The 20,725-nt window shown below is 42.5% G+C and overlaps 1 protein-coding gene across 4 annotated transcripts in view; it reads right to left on the bottom strand.

The window, feature by feature from the left end:
* Window positions 1-2,822: 2,822 nt before the first annotated feature.
* Window positions 2,823-20,725, bottom strand: part of RANBP17 (RAN binding protein 17) — a 159,435-nt gene continuing 141,532 nt past the window's right edge. For all 4 annotated transcript variants that reach the window (XM_054842044.1, XM_054842046.1, XM_054842047.1 and 1 more), the window contains 3 exons: window positions 10,274-10,372; window positions 6,297-6,424; window positions 2,823-3,334 (listed from right to left, as the gene is read on the bottom strand). In XM_054842044.1, coding sequence (XP_054698019.1) covers window positions 3,238-3,334; window positions 6,297-6,424; window positions 10,274-10,372 — 324 coding nt within the window. In that variant the 3' untranslated portion in view covers window positions 2,823-3,237. The remainder of the gene's footprint in view (window positions 3,335-6,296; window positions 6,425-10,273; window positions 10,373-20,725) is intronic.

The raw sequence follows: 20,725 nt of genomic DNA, 5'->3' as shown, positions 1-20,725 counted from the left end.
AGCCGGTGTTTCAGCGTGGCTTCCCTCTCTCTTTTATTCTTATTTTATATACCAACAAGGAGCCGCTGCCAGATTTTTCTACTAAATATGACTTTTGTTGGGCAAATTACATTAGGATGGATGCCGCAGGTATCCATTAAGGTTTATTTATCGTGATAGCGTTTGGATCTCACGCTTATAAATAACTTATGTTATGGCTTTTGTTTGTAGAAATGTAACTTACATATTTTATTATGCTTTCTGTAAACCTCAAAAAGAATGTTGTCAAAGAAGCGCCTCTTAACAGCAACCTAAACTACGGTACATAAAATCTACACTAACATTATTTTTTAATACGGCAAGGAAGCGCGTTATCCCCTCTACGGTTTGAAAGGTTTGCTGTCATCATAAACTCGTACTACAATAAAACATTAACAAGTCTAAGGAATTATTTTGTAAGGTGTTGCATATACTGGTGGCTGAGTTTCTTCAAAGCCTCCTTACGCAAGCAGGGCGAGCTCTTAAAACTCGGTGTTTTCCCCGGAAAGCTGCCCTCGCCTGCGCTAGCAAGCGGAGCCGGACTCGTGGAAGGCTGCTCGAGGGATGCTCCGCTCTCCCTCGCAGAGGGGCAGACGCTTACCTCAGATTCAGCAGTCGGTGCTTTTCACTGTGGTGATATAAAATGTATTTGGGGGGGAATCAGACCGATTTTACAGTCCTGAGTTGTTCGCATCATCGGACGGGCTCGCATCGGTTTCTTGCAATGGAATCGCTCAGGGTCTGAGTGGTGTCTCCCTTCCAACATTTCCCATTCCGTTGTTTCCACTTCTTTTTAAAGGAGAAAAAAAATTCCAACCCCCTCGAGGCAGTTATGTCTTTGTTAAAAACCCCGTGTAAGGCGTTACACCTGCTTTGTAAACACGGGAGGAAATTGAGCTGTACCCGCTTTGACGGCGCCCTTTGAAAAAGCTGACGGTAAAGACTCTCAACGAAGCGCCTGGAGTCATAAACCCCACTAATTTGCTATGCTATCCATTTCCTAACCTAAAAGCACGCGTACTTACTCGACCAGCTACTCTAAATAAAGTTCCCGTTGTCAATTGTTAACCAAGGTTGAACCGCTGTTCAAATACGTGTCTTGAGTCCGCCCCGTTTCGGAGATGCTCTTTAGAGTCTCGCTCACAAGTTCTAACAAGGGATGCGTTAGAAGGGACATTTCAGAACCGTACTGCTCCAGGGAGCGAGGAGCCGTGTATTAAAGTAAGCCCTAAAGTCTGAGCGCCGAGTTACGGCACACGTGTCCTCTCCTTTTCAACACGCCACAGCCCAGCTCCCGGCAGAGCGGCTGATTTAACCGGTGAACGGGCTGGTTTGCGAGCACGCCCGATGGTATGCAACCACCGGTTACTTCCACTGTACGACAAAGAAAAGGGAGTCGCAGAACCCATTAGCTTTCATCTGAGCCTTCCACGCCAACGCAGGGAGCTGCATGGCTGCCGAAGGGTTTACACGGCCAGGAAGGAGGCACCGAGCTCTGCGCCCATCGGCAAGGCGACGCGGAGGAACCAACCTCTCCCCGAGCCCCAGCCCCACGCAGACCCGCACCCGTGAGTTCAGTTTTGCACCTTTTAAAATCCGACTTAGCAGCACAGATTCCGGTTTCCCTCAGGGACCAAAATGGCAAGTTAACGACCGTACCGATTTGGAGGTGTTGATAATGAATATAGACTTTCCGCAAAGTTTTCAAATCTCACGTGTGGAAACACCCCAAACCTGCAAACTCTTCAGGAACCACAATCGACCTTCTCGGGTGCTCGGCACTCCTGGAAATCAGAGCCTTTGGCTGCAGATTAAACATTTTCTCCAGCTGAACTTAAAAGTAAACAGAAAACTGCTTAACAAAATTACTTCCCTTCAGATTTAGTTCCTGCAATTTAAAAATGTGCAGAAGAGTAACGGTTGTAAAGAAAAAAAACCTGGAAAGCAAGCTCTAAGAAATACGGGTGTGAACTTTTCCTCCCTGTTGGACACAGTTAACAATTCCCATTCTTATCTAAACAGTGGTGAAATATTACTAAATACGCAAATGTAAGCAAGCATGAAAAACACATGAAATCAATTATTTACTTAAGAAAAAAAAAAAGAAAAACCCAACCCAATTCAAACCCAATACCAATATTTTGTAATTGCACATAATAGCTTTTCGACATTATAAACTAATTGCTTCAATAGTTTTAATTTTTGTTAGATCTTGCTTCAATTCATTTGTGCGTTTCCTCAGCCCACGCGGTACGCTATTAATTGTTCCCCACAAAACCAAGCGGGAGCTTCGGACTGGAGGAGGGATTTTGTTCTGGTACACACCGAACTCTTTACCAGCTCCGAGAAGTGAAGACAAATCTGCTGAATTTGCTCTTTCAGACGCACGCGTTCATCTTCATTGTGCCACACGCCGTTTAACTATGGGCCATAAGTCTTTGTAACTATCTGCTTGCTTTTTTGTAGTGGTGGATAGATTTTATTCTTTTTAAGCAGTATTTTAACAACTTCATTTTTTTCTCTGGGGTTTTTTTTCAATTTCCAAAGACCTGGAAAATGTGTACTTGTGAAATTAAAATATTATCAGTGCTTCATTAAGGCTTGCTCCATCATCTCGTATTTTATATGTGCAACATTCTCAATTTTCTTGCTATACTTAGGGCCTAAACCGCTCATTTTCAGTCTTCCACTTTGTTGTCCACTTTGTCATTAACTGACAGTGCTGAAAAGAAATATATAACATTTTGTAGAAAAATAGTAATTTTATTATTTCAAAAAGATGTCATATAACAGTTGTACTGGCTTTCACCTCATTTTCAAACAAATATGACCTCAGAGTGAGCTTGGAGTTTTGAACTGATGAGATATTATTTACTGTTTTGTGTAGAACTGAGAAACATTAGCTGATACAAGTTTAAAAGGAATGCATATTTATTTTGTTCTTTGGTTAAGTACTGTTTCTACACCGTTTCGTAAAGATAAAATAACAGGATAATAAATTTTGATAAGAAAGGCTGAAAACGTTCTTCAAACTAAGGCTGATTTTCCATTGTTCTCACTACTATAAATCCTTACAATTTAGGCCAGAGATATAAAAAGGCAGAAGCTATCTTAAAAAAATAGTTTTCACAAGGGTCAAAAATCTGTCTAACGATATAAGAGGGTCCCAAAACCTTCCGAGTTGGTTTCGTAGTCAGTGCTCTGTTTCCAAAGTCATTGTCAACTCATCATATCTAAACTGCCGGGATCTGAGGCCCCTTCGCTGCGCAGAGCTTCAGCCACGTCTCTCCGAAAGACCGACATATTCTGAGTGAACCTGGGAAAAAGAAAAACCAGATGTTTGGTTGAAGAAGACCTGATACCGAGAGATGTGTTTCAAGAATCGGTAAAAAGAGTAACTATAATGTCAATTTTAACCTGAAAGAAAAACGGAGGAAAGCTCGTATCAACATCACTAGGTGCCCTCGAAAACCAGTCCTGTCAAATAACAATGAGCGTATGAACATGTACGGGCAGCATTATGAACTCAGCCTACCGACAGCGTGAAGCATTTTAAAAGTCAGCCGGGCAATGAACGCCAACGAGAACCCTTTCCATCTCGTGTGACTCCAAACACGTCCTCTCTCCCAGAGCTCCAGCAAAGGGCTCTCTGGGACGCGTGCAGATGGCCACCACGGCCAGGCTCGCCCAGACCCACCTTCCTCCCTCAGGGCCGGTGGCAGAGTTCAGCCTGTCTCTCAGCGAAACGCGGTACCGTCGCCCATCTGGCACGGAATGAAGTCACACAAATATTCCCCAACAGTTCTCTACTGGCAGGTGTAGGACGTCAAGTCCATCCGGCGGCATCACACCTGAGACTGAACGACAACTCTGACTCAGCTTCTGTGACAGCCCAGAGCTGATCTACTCCCTTGGTCTCTCCTTACCCGGAACAAAGAGTTTAATTGTCATTTATCACATCTCATGAATGTATTAAAAAAAAAACCCAACCAAACTCCAAAATGATTTTGAATGTCAGAAACACATATCGCACCCTGCATTTTCAAATTTCTTTTGTTTGTTGCCTCAACGCTCTTCGCTTTGATTGCGTCCAACTTCACAGGCTCGCTATAGCAAAGCTAATAAAGTTTCCCGAAGAACGGCTCCTTAGGGCTCCTTCCTGCAAAGGACTGTGCGGACAGGTGCCTGCAAAACTGATGGGAGCTCAGCAAAGGTCTCTTTGCAGGACCAGGGGTAATAATCCTTCCCGCCTGCCTCCGCTGTAGGGCACTTTATGGGTACGTCTAGCAGCAGTGTGGTAAACTGGGGCTTGCTGCACGTGGAAATACAGGATGCAGTTAGGAGTTTATTCTTTATTCTATTCATATTTTTAAGTTTGTGCTTCTTTCCTTACTAATGGAAATTGATTTCTGCTCAATTTTAAACAATCGCAGTTAAAAGAAGCCTCCTGTTCCACAGAATAAATCTGAGAAGGGTTACAAATCAAGAGCTGAAAACAGAAAAGCCATCGTACTAACTCATGCTGCTTGTTGGGGAAGTGATGGCTTAAAAGTCTTCCCAAGTTAGACAGGCAGATGCTACTGAGACAGACGAGCTGCTCGTTCGACCGAATTATCTCTATCCTCGCACACCTGCACCCATCCCTCCCTGCCTGCGCTTCCACAACAGCTCTCCGACAGCTTCCACCACCACTGCCTACCTGAGAGGACTCCACAGCGCTTCCAGATGAAAATCCCATTTAAATCCACGGATATTTGAATCTAGCATTTGCCAAATCTACTGTTTGCTGGCAGCCCAAGCGATGGAAGCCTCCGTCGTGCCCTGAACGGGACGAGCACAGACGGCGGAGAGCTGGATTCCCCACGCTGCCCAGGTACCGTCCCTCCTGCCCGGGCTGGATCACCCAGCCACCCCCTTTCTGTCCTTCAGGACTGTATTTCCCAAAATACGGCAGCTCAGAGAAAACGCACAGCAGAGTATGTTTTTCTCAGAAAACCGTTATCTTAAGGACTTCTTGTCTTTAAGAAATATAAATAGATATGGAACTAAGAAACTACCTAGTTATAAGAACGAGTTTTACTCAGTTTTTCATTTTTTCCTTTTATTTTTTTTAAATCCTGAAGGACTGTTGAGTCAAATGAATCCCCTTGGCATTTACACCTCTACGGTCAGACTACATCCTACAGCCCGTCACTGTCAGCTCAGTTTTTCTTTGTTTTAACAGGCATTCTGCTCCTCCTCAGTGGCGCTCAGCCTTTTCCCAAGGTTTTCTGCCAATTCATGATACGAGTTACACAGAAAGTCTGATTGATTGATCGATCAGTGCCATGGATGTGATCTCCGTGCTCCTCCAGGTTTGCTTCCCAATTCCCCTGTCTCTGGCTATCACCCACAGCCAGGCCGTAAGGAACTTACACCTTTCGTACCAGAATTTAATAGGAAAATGAAACAAAATTGTGGAGACCATAATTAAACGCAAAACTATGCAAGAATTAAACAAGTTCGACACAATTTTCACACCAACAAACGGAGAAGTAGTCAGAGAAATAAAATCACCAAATGGTTTTAGCCATCGCTTCTCTCCAAGCCCCTTTCCAGTTTGTTTCAAGCTTTCCAGGAAGTTCCAGAGTCTGGACTTGGATTGTGTCTCTATACTTTCAAAGTTTGCTTTGGTTGAATAATGCACGTGGAAGAGAAAATGCAGCTAGCTAGTAACAAAATGTTAGTGTGAAGAGTAAATGCAGACAAACTCGCCATTTCTCTTGCGAAGGCTTCTATTCTATTTTTCCAATGAGGGCAAGATTGCGTGAATTTGTGATTCACATTAAAAAAAAAAATATATATATATCCTTGCTTCGTTTATCTACAACGTGTGAGTGGCCCCACTGGATCCCTTCTCATTCTGGCATTTCACCGCTGGATGCTGAAGCAAGTGCTTTATCAGAGGGGTTTAAGGGCGGAAAAAGGAAGCTCCGAGGCTCACCTGCTGAAATGAGGCAGTTCTTCCCAAGTGAAAAAGCAGCTTCTGCAGCCTGGCAAACTTTGACTTTGGGATTAAATTAGGAAATACATTTCTGACCAAGAAAACACATAATTATCAGAGGTTCAGGCTCTAACTGTTAAGTCTAGGGATGAATTCCTGGACAGGATACTATCTTCCTTTCCAAAGGAACTGCAGTTTAAGGCTACCTGCAATACTTCCAATGCTGTATTTTTTTCCAGCTAAAGTTTCCATTTGTCTTTTATTCTTTCAGTTTACTTATGTCTTACGAACTTACCTGTCTCTGTTCTTTACCAAAAGGTTTTGCTCGACTCCTTCCATAAGATTCCTGAAGCACTGGTTGAGGATTTCACGTTTGTTGTCCGGCTGGCTGGTTATCAAGGTCGCCCTTAGTTCACCGAAGTACTATAATAGCAAAAGCAGAGAATATTAAAGATGAGGTTTGGAAATTTAAACCCAGAGTTACTCACCTACGCCTGGAGCACTCTTGAGCAAGTGATTCGCACAGTGCCCTCTGGGAGAGGAGTCTGCCAAACGGCACGCGGAGCTCTATCTGAATCGGGTTCAGCTGCTGCCTTCCCGATCTGCACCAGTTGTGCATCATGACTGACGTTCAGCGGTAATGGGTGACGTGCCACTTCACCAGTGGGTGTTGGCCACCTAACTAGTTCCAGTACAGAAAGCCACCTAAGAGAGGTGGCAGAAACATCCCTGACTACTTTTCAAGTCTTTTCAGAATGGTGCAAATTTGTGCACTTTGCAGTGGGCTCTAACGACTTCAGTGCTGTGACGAGACACTCACCTTCGTTTCTTTAGAAGTTAAGTAACCTATATGATTTATTACTATTCCCATTATATTCTGGCGGATCTACAGACTAGTTAAAAAAGAACTTTTTATCACCTTAGGGAAATTTTGGTCTAGTTCAGTTTAGAACAGGAGGGGACCTCTAGTGTCATCCACTACCCTACTCCTACAGCCAAGCAAGTCAGGTAATCCTGTTTAGTCTTTATTATATTGGCTGTGTCAGTCAAAGTCTTATGGCCTTGGGCGTATCCACATCCACGGTATAAGCACTGATACAGACAATTATTCAGAGGAGAATGAACCGTTCTGATAAACCTGTGCCCAAGTACCTGGCAAAGTTTCTGAGCAGTCTGAAATTGCAGTCAAGAGGAATATTGGCGGTATTCCCCAAATTTGAGGTGTGTAACAAGATAACTTGTTAAAGCTAAGCTGAAAACCAGTTTTTAGTATGCAAAATCTAGTGGACTTTTGAAGTTAATGTAACTTGTAGGGTGTCATGCAGAATGTCAGAAGCAGAAAAGTCCGGGATTTGTTTGCCAGATTATTTTTTAAAACCTTTAACAGGTTTAAACCTTAAACAAATCTCAAATTCAACACACATCTTTTCCATCAAAATTACAGCTCTCTTGTATATGGGATAACAAAAATGAAATGTACTAAAACCTTAACACTAACGCTAAGCACTGACAACAGGATTATAGGAAGTGTTTGCTTTAATGTCTGCTGGGCAAATCACTTGCCGTCAATCCAGCTCCTCTCAAACCAGAACCATCCTATATTACGCACCTTTGCTGACCACTGCAGCAGTACTGGCAGTGGAGGCAGCAGCTGATCAACTAGCTGGGTCCCAAACCACTTAGGAACTCAAAACTGAGAATCACTTGGGAGCTGGTGTAAAAGATGAACTATCCACCTGCCCCAAACACCTTCCCAGAAGCCCTGTCTCAAGGTGACAAACGTAGAGCTCAATGGAGAGAAGGCCACAACCCCGAGTTCTTGTCCAGCGTCCACAAAGTGCTTTTAGAAAAGAGGCATTCCAAGAACAACTTCAGTCAACCCCGTAATGGAAAGTATTAACAGCATCCTCAAGTAACAGGGAGGACTAACATCTCTGCCTGTCATTAATGAGTAGGGCATCCCATGGCATCACTGCTTCAATGCTACGGAGCTGTTCCACGCCCCGAGGTTTCTAAGGCTTCTCTGCAATAACTCCACTTTTGCCTGTACACTCGAATGTCTGTGTTCTTCGGCTGAAGGACAACGGCGAGGAGGAGACACGGTTGCTGCGTTGTCAGGATGCAGAGGGCTTTTCCTGCCAACTCTTGCCCCGAAGATTTAAATTAAACTTGCTGCTGCACTTCAGTATGGAAACAATGTCAGGAGCTGTGCGCATCCGTCCCGTTTTATGTTGCCTCCAAAGATTTAGCGGTTTTTTAGGGTGGACTCTAAGTATGATTCCCATTTTGGCACAATTACCCGTAGTGATGCAAGCATGTGTAAATCCCAGTTTTTCAGAGTCCCAAAGTAAACGTGATGCCTTCCCTTTGAGATGAGTTATGGGCAAAGAAGATATCATTAAAACAAAAGAAGAGGAGAAGCAGCAGTAAAACATGGGAAATGTGTGCTTGCTATCTCAGGAACTGTAGAGACAGAGGCCCTACCTGAAATAAAGGAACTCATTTCCTTTATAATATAATAAATAAACCAGCAGTGTGCTGAAATGAGCCAAGAAAAGATGACTTTTACAGCCATATATAAGTACGTGTCCCACTTTTTCCGAACACGAAGTAAATAACCTTGATGCAAAAGGGACAATACAAATATTGTAAATTCTATTTCCTATTCTCCACCCTTCCAAAAGAAACATAAGACTTGTTCGTAAGTAAAGGTGCTTGTACATATCCGTGTCTGCTAAGCAAAACACATAATCATTAGAACTAGTCTAATTTTGGCAAAAAGAATATTCTGCCAGTCACAAATTTATTCCTTATGATTTACAGCTCCATAGTTTTATCTTCAAGTGAAATATTTAATTTCTTCTTATACTGAAGCATCAAAACCACATAATTAATATGTAGTCAGGCTAATACTTAAACGCTATAAATCAGAAGCATTATATAAACAAAAGTGTCGTCTTGAACAAGATTGGGAATGCACAAAACTACTTATTTCCCACTTTTATAATGATGCAGTGACTCAGAGCAGATAGAAAATGATTAGTTTTCCTTCCAAAGTAGGAAATATTGCTTCCATCTGTAAAGTATAATATTGTGATGTCATAAAGTTTTCCTAAACACTGAATTTGCCCTTATTCCCTCTCAATCATTTTAAAAGAACTGCTCTCTCTTATAGAGCTTGGATTTAAATCACAATAACACACCAAGAAGATGAATGACAGTGCTATTGGATATGGCTAAAATTGGATCCTTCAGCACAGGTGAATGATGAGACAGCGCTTCTCTTCTTGATATATTTTCTTCTTCTATTAGTTTCCTTCCATAGCTGGGATTTCAGTTTGAATTTTAATGTATGCGGTTGCTGCTAATCTTAGTGTCTTATTTTTTTGCAGCACCCTCTTATTGTATAGACAATTCATTCTCCAAAGCAGTAATACACTGAGGCTTGTGACTGCCCAAGAGATAAAGCAATTCAGAATAAAGTTAGAGCTAGCTCAGAAGTGTGGCAAATACAACAGGTCACTATCTTCAGAAACAATGCCTCACCATACAAAAAAATGCACCCATTTAGATCAACTTGCATTCATTTACTCAGATGGTTTCCATTTCAGACAATATTGTCTCTATTAAGTCACCAGGGAAACATGATGGGTATATCCAAATTCATAGTTTCAGATTTTATTGAAAGGGCAAATTGCAGAGTATTTCCTGGTTTACAGAACCTGCCACAGATGCACACAATCCAAACTGCAATCAATGCGAGTGCTTAAGTGTAAGCGCTCAGCTAATACTCCCCAAAGCTAGCTGTTCCTGTGAAACCTTTCAGAAAAAGAAATTGGTTAACTATTTTTCTAGGAAGCAATTTTTCTGATGTGATTTCCACAGCGTTCTTGTTTCATATTTCTATCTAAAAGCCAGATGAACTTGCATAACTTCTATTCCTGCTTAATTCTGGAAAAGCGAAGACATACAATTTATTAAAAAAAAAGCTTAATTCTATACTTGTATTATCTAAGTTTGGGTATAAAAGTTGAGATAAAGCTTTGAGAGGGCTTTTCATCAAAAGGAAGCCACTCAGCCTCTGTGAACTAATCTGTAAAATATCTTTACGGTACAAGCTGAACCGTTGTCTCTACTCCTAATGTCAGCAGAAGGGAGCAAGGTCCCAAGGAAAGAGATGGGGATCTGTAAGGGCAACAGGCCGGTTGAAATAATTATTTCAACTACTTGGGCACATGAAGAATGAATTGGTGGAATTTCTTAAATACTCACTTTCTCATTGAGAAGTATAAGTCCAAGCAGTGGTCTTGACACAGACCATTGGTTTCTGCAGTCTTCAAAAATGATGGTGTTCATTAGGATTGACATCATCTGAAAGAAAAGTCAGGCAGTTTAGATGAGTATGGATACTGTTGTTGTACTGTGTGATGTGGTGAGAAGGAAAAATGAATGAAACTTTTACTAACCATGCCCAAATCACTGAAATTTCACATATGAGCATGGCATTACAGAAGTCATTCTTCCAAATAAACACTTCCATAACCAAAACTACCAGGTGAAGGAAGTTAAAAGAAAACGAATGTCAAAGCTGGGCTCCAAAGAAAAAGAAAGAAGTCAAAGCAAATATGAATTGAGGTTTAGAGTCGTGTTAATTTAACGTACAGACTTTGACTTTACTACAGGGATCTGCCCCGTTGTCACACTGCTTCTAGGACACTAATACACGTGCGACCAGTAATCTGTATTAGTTTCAGATTAATCCCTAGCCGCTCTTCAAGAGTCTCATTTTCTCGCATCCACCTTTCTTCGTGTGTGACACCGCAAGGCATCTGAAGGGAACACTCCCTATTTCGATCAAGGCAATCCTGATTACAGCAAGAAGTTTATAAATCTATGCCATTTCCATCACAGTCACAAACCCAGCCTCTGATTTTAGACATTTTACTTCTGTGACTTTACGGAGCTCTACAGCAGGGACAAAGCCACTTCATCAACTTTATAAAGGACCAAGATCTATCAACTCATATAATTAAGTTCTATTGGCAGCCAAACAGAAGCTACATAATTCACTTTGCTCGTTGGCTGCCATGTAACCACAGCCTTCAGCTAATGCCACGTGGAGTATTCTCCCTCGGAGGCCTCTTCTGGTCTTGCTGTGCTTCTATACCTCTGGTGTGTCTAGCTAGGAAGGGTAGGACTTATTTTAGGGATCGGCACAATTTTTGTAAAAAGAAATTACAAAATAACTATAGAATCCATTTAAAGATAAAATGCTCTAAGATATCCTTGAGATAGGTTAGTCTGAAACGCCAAAGGCCACAACATATACGAACCTAAAAACATTACTCAGAGATTAAACAGAGTGAAAATTTGTAAAATGTCACCAGTAAATAGTTTGACTCAGATTTATAAAATATCTACACCCTAAAACCAAACATAGAGGAAGTAGAAAATCATTAAATCCTTTCTTCTAGGCCAATGAGTAGCTGTGCGCAGGGTCTCCAGAGAGCTGCCACACTGCAAACTAGCCTGTAATAACTGACCAAGGCGAAGTCAAACAGCATGTTTCACTAAATGAAAAAGATGAATCCTAGCACTACAAATCACCTGGAACGGAGATGTCCACAAATTATTTGAACTTTCCGGTTAGGAACATGCGGTCTGGCGCGAGAAAGGCCAATTCTTCACCTGACTTCGCAGTTTATGTATCAGGCAAACGATTTTTCATGACTCATAGGACAAAACCAGTTCTATACTGCTTTGGAACTAATGCAAATAATTCAAAACCTCTGCACAAGCACTAATAGGGGCTTGTTTTCCACACATGAACAACGACGACTTCTTATAATTCATTCATCTCCAGGTTTTCATCTCCACAGCTCACAACAAAGCCAACTGCTAGGACAGTAGCATTTTGTTAAGTAATTAAACAAACTCACTCAAGCTGTGATTTAGTCAGAGCCCCACGACTGACATACCCGTATTTCTTAGAAAAAGTGCTGTGCACGTAGAAGACTTTCAATGTGATGTTTAATCTCAAAAGGGCGCGCTTGGAGACCAGGTCACAACTGACCCAGAGGGAGAAGCGCCACCTCTTCAAACTCCAGCTTTCTCAAACAAGTCATGAGGATGCCCTGAAGGTCTGTAGCCCAGAATTGCTACGAAATCGCAAAGGAACTGCAAAGCAAATATTTTAGTAAAGTTTCTGGCCTGAATATGGAAGAAGACTAAAATGTCCAAAATTCACCAGGGAAACGCTTGGTTGTCTCTGTGTGTAAGCAGTACAGACATTACTAAGCAAGGCATATGATGAATGTTACAATCCATAAACCCAAAGTCAACACAAAGCAATCTACATAACAGCAACTATTAATTGTATGTTTGGATATCGGCCAACCAGGACATGAAAACCATGAAAGCCTCCCTCCCACTTCCAAGCTTTTCCTCTGACAAGATCCTACTGTCAAACATTTTTAATTCCACTTCTGACTCTGAGGATTAATGAGAACCCTTTTAGAAATCATTATCTGCACAGGGAACAACACTGCATTCAGGACTTAGCTAGGGCTCGTACCCGGACACACGTACGTCCGTTTTCTTCATGGGTCAACCCATTCCTTTCAATTAAACTAGATGGTTACACCACCGCCAAGCACTAATGCTTTCACACAAAGTTGTCGGTTTAAAGGAACTGCTGGGACTCTGGTACCGCTGCACTAATATGAACAAGGTTGTAACATCTGCCCCTGAGCTCTCGGGAACAGTGATTAATGCCTCTCATGAAGTTATGTAAGTTTATTACCTGCAGAGGTGGACAATTTGGAATCCTATCGTGTTGTCTGTGCAGATGTCTTAGACATCCCACTCCTTGCAAAGATTAAAAAAAAAAAAAAAGCATCAAGGTGTATGGCTTGGCATGAAGAGTTGCATGCATAAAATCGGGGCGCACCTATCAAACCAAGACCTCTGTCAGAGGTTGTCAGGAGTGCGTTACGGCACAAGCAGAAGACAATCAGCAATTATGAGCCTAATTCCACCAAGATGAAGGGCACCAAAATCCATGATAACAACCTTAAACTTCCTTTTCCTGTTTTCCACGTTTCTCTATCACAATTATAGCTGCTGCTTTGTTTTCCTCTGTAGCTTTGGTTCCCTGTGCTACTTCTGCATGAGCCTACAGCAAGCCGTTTGCATTCCAGATCCTTCGCTTTGCAGCGCTGCTGGCACACTCCAAGAGAGACGGCACCCACAAACAAGCGCCAGGAGAGCACCCCTGCTGGAAAGGACCTCTGTCGAAGGAGGGAGCCTGCACGCATTCATCTGCAAGGCAACAGAGCTGGGCTAGACGAGGCTCATGCTACTTTATAATGCAGCTTTGCCTGAGCAAACAGCACATTTACTGGTGACGTACCAGACTTTAACTCTTTCTTAGGCAGAGGTATCAGAATCTCACTTAATTTTGCCAATTCTCCCTCTCCCACCTCTCTATTTTCACATTATATAGAACAGCTTCTTCCTACGTTGACAAGTGACATCCTCAGCCTCCTCCTTCAGACCTCATGTGATCAGTGATTGAGACTGCTGTGATCAGGAGAAACAGGTCAACCCATGCAGGAAAAAAATTCTAGATACTTGACACGCAGCTCTCTATATATTTATGTCCTTTTTTGTTGCTCCCCTGAGTTTTTCAGGTCACGAAGGAACTGAAACACTTTAAGCTTCTGAAGAAAGCTCTGAAATTATGTGCCGCTTCCTTTATTTTTCCATTTACTGACACATTTACATATATTTTTATTTATGATGGCAACACATACAGAAATCATAACTGCAATTTTCTAAAGATGAGGTCTTGCCCAATGACATCTACAAACGAGGAGATGAACGCAGTTACGTGGCCAGCATCGCTGCCCCAGAGCAGCCCAGCTCGCTCCCAGGCCGTCAGCTGGACCCAGGCACAGGAGCGGGCGCCCAGCAGACAGCAGCAACAGCACCGTCTGCATTTTTATTTCACTAGTTTGGAGAACTGCAGAGCATTTCCCAGATGTTAGTTAGCTTCAAAGATACATCAGCATTACCATCACATTTTACAGAGGGGCTGATTGAGGAACAAAGGCTGTATGCAAAGCCACAGTGATGCAGACGGAGCCTGGGGCACCCCCTCAACTTCCTCAGCTCCTTCCAGCCATCACCCAATGTTGGTCACGCTGTTGCTAGAGACCTGCAGTCCCTCTCACCGGGCAGCAGAAGCAGCTGGTGGGGTTCAGGCAGACGTGCATGTATTCAGCGTGCAGGTGTCGGAGGGAAACTCATGCTATGGTACACCCTCCTTGCTCCACCTTTGCCAAAACTCTCATCATCTACTTGGAGATCACGAAGCAACTCAATGGCAAAACAACGCACAGAGCACAGAAGCAGGACTGATCAAACATACGGATTTTTTGTTTTCTAGATGGAAAATACCCTGTTGGTAGAAACGGAAACATTTTCTTTCAGGAAAATGACTGCGGATCCTGCCACAGACCCTCTGCAGCACAGAGGCTCTCCAGAGCCGGGACAGCTGCCTGCGGCGTTGGGCAGGCTCAAGTCCTCACGCTGACTCGGGCACAAGACAAGGTCTCAAGGTGGGGAGAGAGACATTAAAAAGAAAGGGGGCGGGGGAACAGATAATCTATTTTCTACTTCAAAACAGCAACCTTGCCTCTGTTCTCTTACCTTAAACACAGGGCATCCCTTTATCTGGTTCAATAACGTTTCTCCTGACACATTTGTTCTTTACAAAAGGAACTATTGACAGGCAAGAATAAAGAACTGTTCTTCCAATAAATTAATTCTTCAGAGCCTCTCTTCCTTAAGAGCCTCTTTCTTTCTTGGGTGGAAGAAGAAAATGTTGGTCAAGATAACCCTTACAATGAAAACTTTTTTAACTGGGGCTCAAAAGAAGCTGTCTTTCCATTATAAAGGCTTTTATTGCTGCTCCATATTATCAATAGAGAGCACTGGCATCATAGCAGGTCCTGGAACTCATTTCTCTCTCCTATATGTTGAGATGAATATTTTATTTTGCTGCAACTAATCACATTTTAACATAAAGAACATTATGTCAACACCAGAGACAGCAGTTATGTATTCCTTGACAAAAGATTTAGAATTGTCTAAGAACATATGCAGCTTTTAACCAACCACTTAGCTGGTAAGAACACTCTTTTTTCCCATGCAGATCTGAAAAAGATTCAGATTTTCATTGTTTAGCGTACAAAACTTAGTAGATTTTTATAGCTCTAGCTTCAGACAGTTCACTCTTAATTTAGGAGCTGTGATTACTAATTTACATGTCCTTCGGAGTTCTCAGTTCTTTCATCATCAATTCTTCCTATATCGATAAATGGATCATCATTTACTAATAATATTAGGAAGATTTAAATGCTCCAAGATTATTAAATACCTTAAATTTTAATCTGTTGTTTTAAAATATTTATTTTACTAGAAAGCCTAACTTTCAGAGTGATATTTTCCACGTTCAAAGCTAAAACTTCCAGATGAAATAAGAAAACTAAAGATTTTATTTATTATGAAAGTGAGAACCAGCCCATTCCTCCTGAACTAAAAATATTTAACTGTCAGAAACAGCAAATCAGTTGAGATTTGCAATATATAAGAGTTTAAGAATCACGTGTCCTGTCCCGCTGCATTAGGAAATGACATTAGACCAACAAAGAGCTTTAAAGAAGTTGTTCCGGAGCAGCAGAAGCACGGAAGGCTGGTGCTGCGGCCAACAGGGGCAGCCTCGACCTCCGGCTCCGAATAATGGGGCCGAGTCACATTACAGCGGCTTTCCTTCTGGGCACCCTCTCACCTCGCTCCGTCTTGTTGCTAATTTTCATTGCATGTATAGGAAGAGGGGAGGACATGTGGAAGGAGGGAAGGAGAGAAAGAAGAAGACATCAGGCAAATCACAGGGCCACGAAATCAGGCGAAGGCAACCACAGAGCTCTTTTCAATGGCCCTTCTGCTCCAGCCTTCTCAGCTACCCTCAGCCCAAGCTTTTCCTCCAGCCTATATGGGCTAGATTCCTCCAGATTTCTGTTCACAGAATATAGCGGTTCACCCTATTTATACGTACTTCCAATATATATTTGTCCAAAGAAGCTGTGGATGCCCCATGCCTGGCAGTGTTCAAGGCCAGGTTGGATGGGGCTTTGGGCAACCTGGGCTAGTGGAGGGTGTCCCTGCCCGTGGCAGGGGGGTGGGACTGGATGGGCTTTGAGGTCCCTTCCAACCCAAACCAGTCTGGGATTCTATGATTTTTTTTTTAATCTCTCTCTCTGTAAATAAACATTAATAACTAAAATTTCATGATTCAACAGCTGAAGCGTGAAGAAGCTGCAGCAATTACCAAGACTTAATAAAATCGTGAGACCCCCCAATCTTGTATGTCAATTTGGAATAGTTCAATTGGGTCTGGCCTTTTTGTTTCCTTTTATGAAAACAATTAAGGCATAAATGGCTGAAGAAACCCCAATCCTGATGCCGGGACAAGGCATCTGGGTGACACACTGCATACCATGAACTAGTATATGCCTGCACACAATTTAAGTGTCCGTACCTTTGACAGGATACTCCTATCAGTTACATGTTATGTCCTGCCAGGAAAGTCTCTTCTCCCACTGTTCAGAAGGGATGGAAAAGCTGGCTGTAGATGTGAAAAAGGAACCGTTACAGGGAGCATGGAGCTTGGCATTTCCCTGGATAGGTCTTTAGAACTGGCCAAAGGGCCACGAGCATGGGAGACTTCACTTGAAGTAGGTCCAAATCATGAGCTGGCAGAAATAATAAAATAAGATTGTACTAACTTAGGTCAAACCTGACTTTGTATCTGAAAGAGAAACACAAGCACAGACTCCAAAGGATACATTTTGGATGATACCTTAATGCTAATGACAAGCATCTGCAACATGCCCATTGAATTTACCGCACCAGATCCACCGCAGTTTCTATTTTTTTTACTGTTAAAATAAGCTTTCATATGTTAATAGCACAATAACACAGACCAGTAGTGCAAAGCGGACTTTTCAAAGCTAAGGTTTACTTTTATCATCTACCTTTAGCCAGTGAACTGCCTTTCAGGCAGTCGACAGGATGACAAAGCAGATGTTGGTGCTACGCTAGCGAGTCACCGCAACACAGCTGGAACACGGGCAGCAGCCACATCCTGCTCACGAGCTGTTCGCAGCGAAAGATTTTGCCCTATACTAGCATGTTTTCAACCAGTAATTTTAGTATCTCCCCTCTAATTTGAGGGCATATTCCAACACGACAGAACACGTTCTTTTCAAATTACAGTTGCATCTGAATTTCCACAGTGAAGGACTATACTACTCGGGTCCAGTCTCGCCTATCAGAACTGGGTCCACCTATCCTAAGGGAGACCATGCTCCTGGGGGAGCAGGCACCCATCGGGGATGGAGAAGAGAAGCCAGCTGGCTGCTATAGATTCACCTACAGCAAAGCAGTAAGTCTCACGGGATGGAGCAGTTTTGCCTAGTCTAAGGGTTGGCTCCATTAAATTCTGGAAGCGGAACAGTTAACTGCAGCAACACTGAAGACGCCTGATGAATGAAATACCTCCTCCTTCTGCTGGGAGGAGGGGATACGTTTCATTAATTATTACCTTCCAGGGTGTGCTGACTTGCTTCTGTGCTGAATTTCATGTAAACCCTCTGTTGAATGTCACACACTCATATGCTGCCTGAAGTGCTAGATTTTGTATTTGGATATCTGGTGTAGCTGACAGATGTTTACAAACTCGTGTATCTGCACAGCTTCTTTTTGCTTATCCATCTGCGCTCCCTGATAGACAGCAAATTATTCCACCTCAGGCTGGAATAATTTAAGACTGTGACATCAACCCTTAATCTGCATTCTTTAGCTGGTAGCATTCAGAGCTTTCCAGTTACAGATACTGGAGTGTCATTTTAAATTAACCTAAGCTGTTTATTTTAGATTCAGCCATTTCCAAACAACCAGCCATAACTATACAGCGTTACAGCTGTTTTTAAAGATGACAGCACTATGAATAACTGGGACTTTTGGAATGCACAACCTGCCACACTTTGTAACACAAACTTCAGGCTGGTTTGGTGTAGGAGAAGGCTGAGCTCTTTAAAAACCTTATAAAAAATTAATACACATTTTCCTCTGCTTTTAGCAGTCAACGAAGAAGCAGCTAGGTTCAGGTCTTTGGAAACCCAGTTAGTTTTATCTCCGAAGAAGATCCTTAAGCATTTTTTCCAGTCCACTTCGTGAGAGCCTCTCCCTTTCTTGCACCTCCAGCATCTTATCTGAGAGGTGACACAGAATGAAGTCAGTGCCTACTACCAGCATCTCTGACCAAATGACTAGTTACAGATTATTTAATTCTCTTGGGAGAAGGGAACAGCAGCTTCACCTACACCAACGCCTTCCCGCAAGAGTCTATCTTCAGGAATGTTAATGGTCCTATGTCTAAATCTTTCAGTCTTCCCCTTAACTGACACTAGGACTTACAGCGTGCATCATCTTTAAATCCCTCAAATGTGAGCCGTCACCCTTCTCTTCTCCAGCTCCTGAGAAATTCATCAGTGCCTTCCCTTGCATCAAGTGCTGGGAGTTGATGCACAAAAGCATCTTGAGATTTTCACCGTCGCATCAGGATTTCAGCACAGGAATTGGTATCTTTGCCTGCTGGATCGGTACTTTTCTGAAACCTCTATTACAGGAAGGCCCTCCAAAATGCCAGTCAAGTGGGGAGGGAAGACAAGGTCAGAAAATGCTATTCCTGGAAAAATAAAATAATTTAGTCTAAAATCAATTTGAGGCTAATCTCAAACTTAATCCACAGAAATGTTCCAGAAATGTAACAAGCTGCATACAGAGGGAAAGGCTGAGCATATGATCAGCTCTAAATCCTTCGTCCAAGGAACTTCAAGGTATCTCACACTGAGCGTGCGTTTATCCCTGAATCTGAACTAGACTCACGCCGACACTGAGTGGAAGCGTGCTCAGTGCAACCCTCAGGGACGCAAGCCCCACACGCCAAGGAGCGGTCCTTAAGCTGGGCTTAAACTTGCACTCACCGTCAAGTTCAGCCCAGCATCTATCCCATAATCCACCTGGCCTTGCAGCAACACGAAGAGATCTGTAGATCTCTTCCAAGACCCTGATGCTGCTTGCCACAAGGCAGCTGGGCTTTGCAGGCAGCCTGAGCCTAAGGCTCAAACGCTGTGGACGTCTGCCAGCAGCATACCCAGAGGCACCCCCCCGCCCCAGCAACAGTAACCAGTAGCACAGAGAAAATTAGAACCAGAGTAATTACTTTACTCATATTTACCTTAGTTGAGCACCGATACAGAGATAATCAGCAGGGTCAGGGAGGCAGGCTGGGCTTTTAAACCAGACCTTGAAGGAAACCAAGAGTGTAACAAACCGAGAAGCTTGGCTCTAACCACTGTTCAAGGACCTTGCGTAAAGCAAAGTGACCTACTCCACTCTGCTGGAGCAGAGCAGTGTACTAGCACAGAACTTAAAAAGCCTAATCCAAGTATTAATTACCAATTGCCTAACAGATTTCAAGCCTCGTCTGTTTTCCAACTGTTCATAAATTGATTCTAATTTCTTCTGTGGAGCAATTAAAAGTATTTTTGTTATCCTGACGAGCAGAACTGTAACCAAAGCTATTGCAAATAAACATAAAAGACAGATGATAAAGATGGCAATAAGCATATTGCTACTGTGTCCTGAATAGTCACCAACACTTCTTAGTGAATATCATCTTTCACAACAACAACAAAGGATAAGAGCACAAGGCTCTTTCATGCAGTCATCAAAACAAAATGCACTGAATATTATATTTCATACTAAATACATTACCCTGGCAGTTTGACACTCAACATTTCAATAGATATTGCGTCTCTCTAACATTCTCCCTGAATTTCTGCAGATGGACTTTTAAGTATCAATGGAAGATTACTTTACTTGTCACGCTAAAAAGATTTTAAAGAATGGTTGCACACACTTCATTTTTAATTTTTTTTATTTCTTTTTTTTTTTTTTTAAAGGGAAACAAATCATGAATTCAGAAACACGGTTATACTGAAAGGTCAAATCCCATGTTGTGTACTAGTCCTTTGTGTGTAGTGCTCTTTCAAACAGCTAAACTGCCTCTTCTCTGATGTGCCCAGCAAAGCATTGGGAGGATTTGCTCAAGTTAAACTAAGCCAACCTACACTATGCTAAGCCAAGCTGACATAAAATAACAGCTTTGCCAAATCTCATCAATCTGTAGCGATGTTGGGATTTTTAAAAAATGTGTTTTACTTTTAAACTGTGCAGGTTCCTGGAGGCACGTAAATACACAAGAATCTCAATTTTCAGTAAAAAACCCCACCAACAAACAAACAAGTAAACATCAGGGAAAAAACCCCACAAACTCAGTTTCTGGATCTCATGATTTCAGAAGACACCCCGAGCACACAAATCCCTCTCAGGATCACAAAGACGACAGCAATTTATGAGCCTAGGAAACGCGTGGATTTTTGGGGCACAACTCCACCAGAGTCCTGAAAATCGAAAATCTGCTGAGCTTAAGTGGGACACGTATTTTGTGTGTGACAGTCATTGGGAAGTTTTTGGCAACGAAAGAGCCCTTTTTACCTCACGCACACCTTTCCATTTGCTCAAAACGAGCAC

This window comes from Grus americana, chromosome 14 (assembly GCF_028858705.1).
Source record: "Grus americana isolate bGruAme1 chromosome 14, bGruAme1.mat, whole genome shotgun sequence".
NCBI classification, from domain to species: Eukaryota; Metazoa; Chordata; class Aves; order Gruiformes; family Gruidae; genus Grus; species Grus americana.
This window is presented reverse-complemented; position numbering and strand designations above follow the sequence as displayed.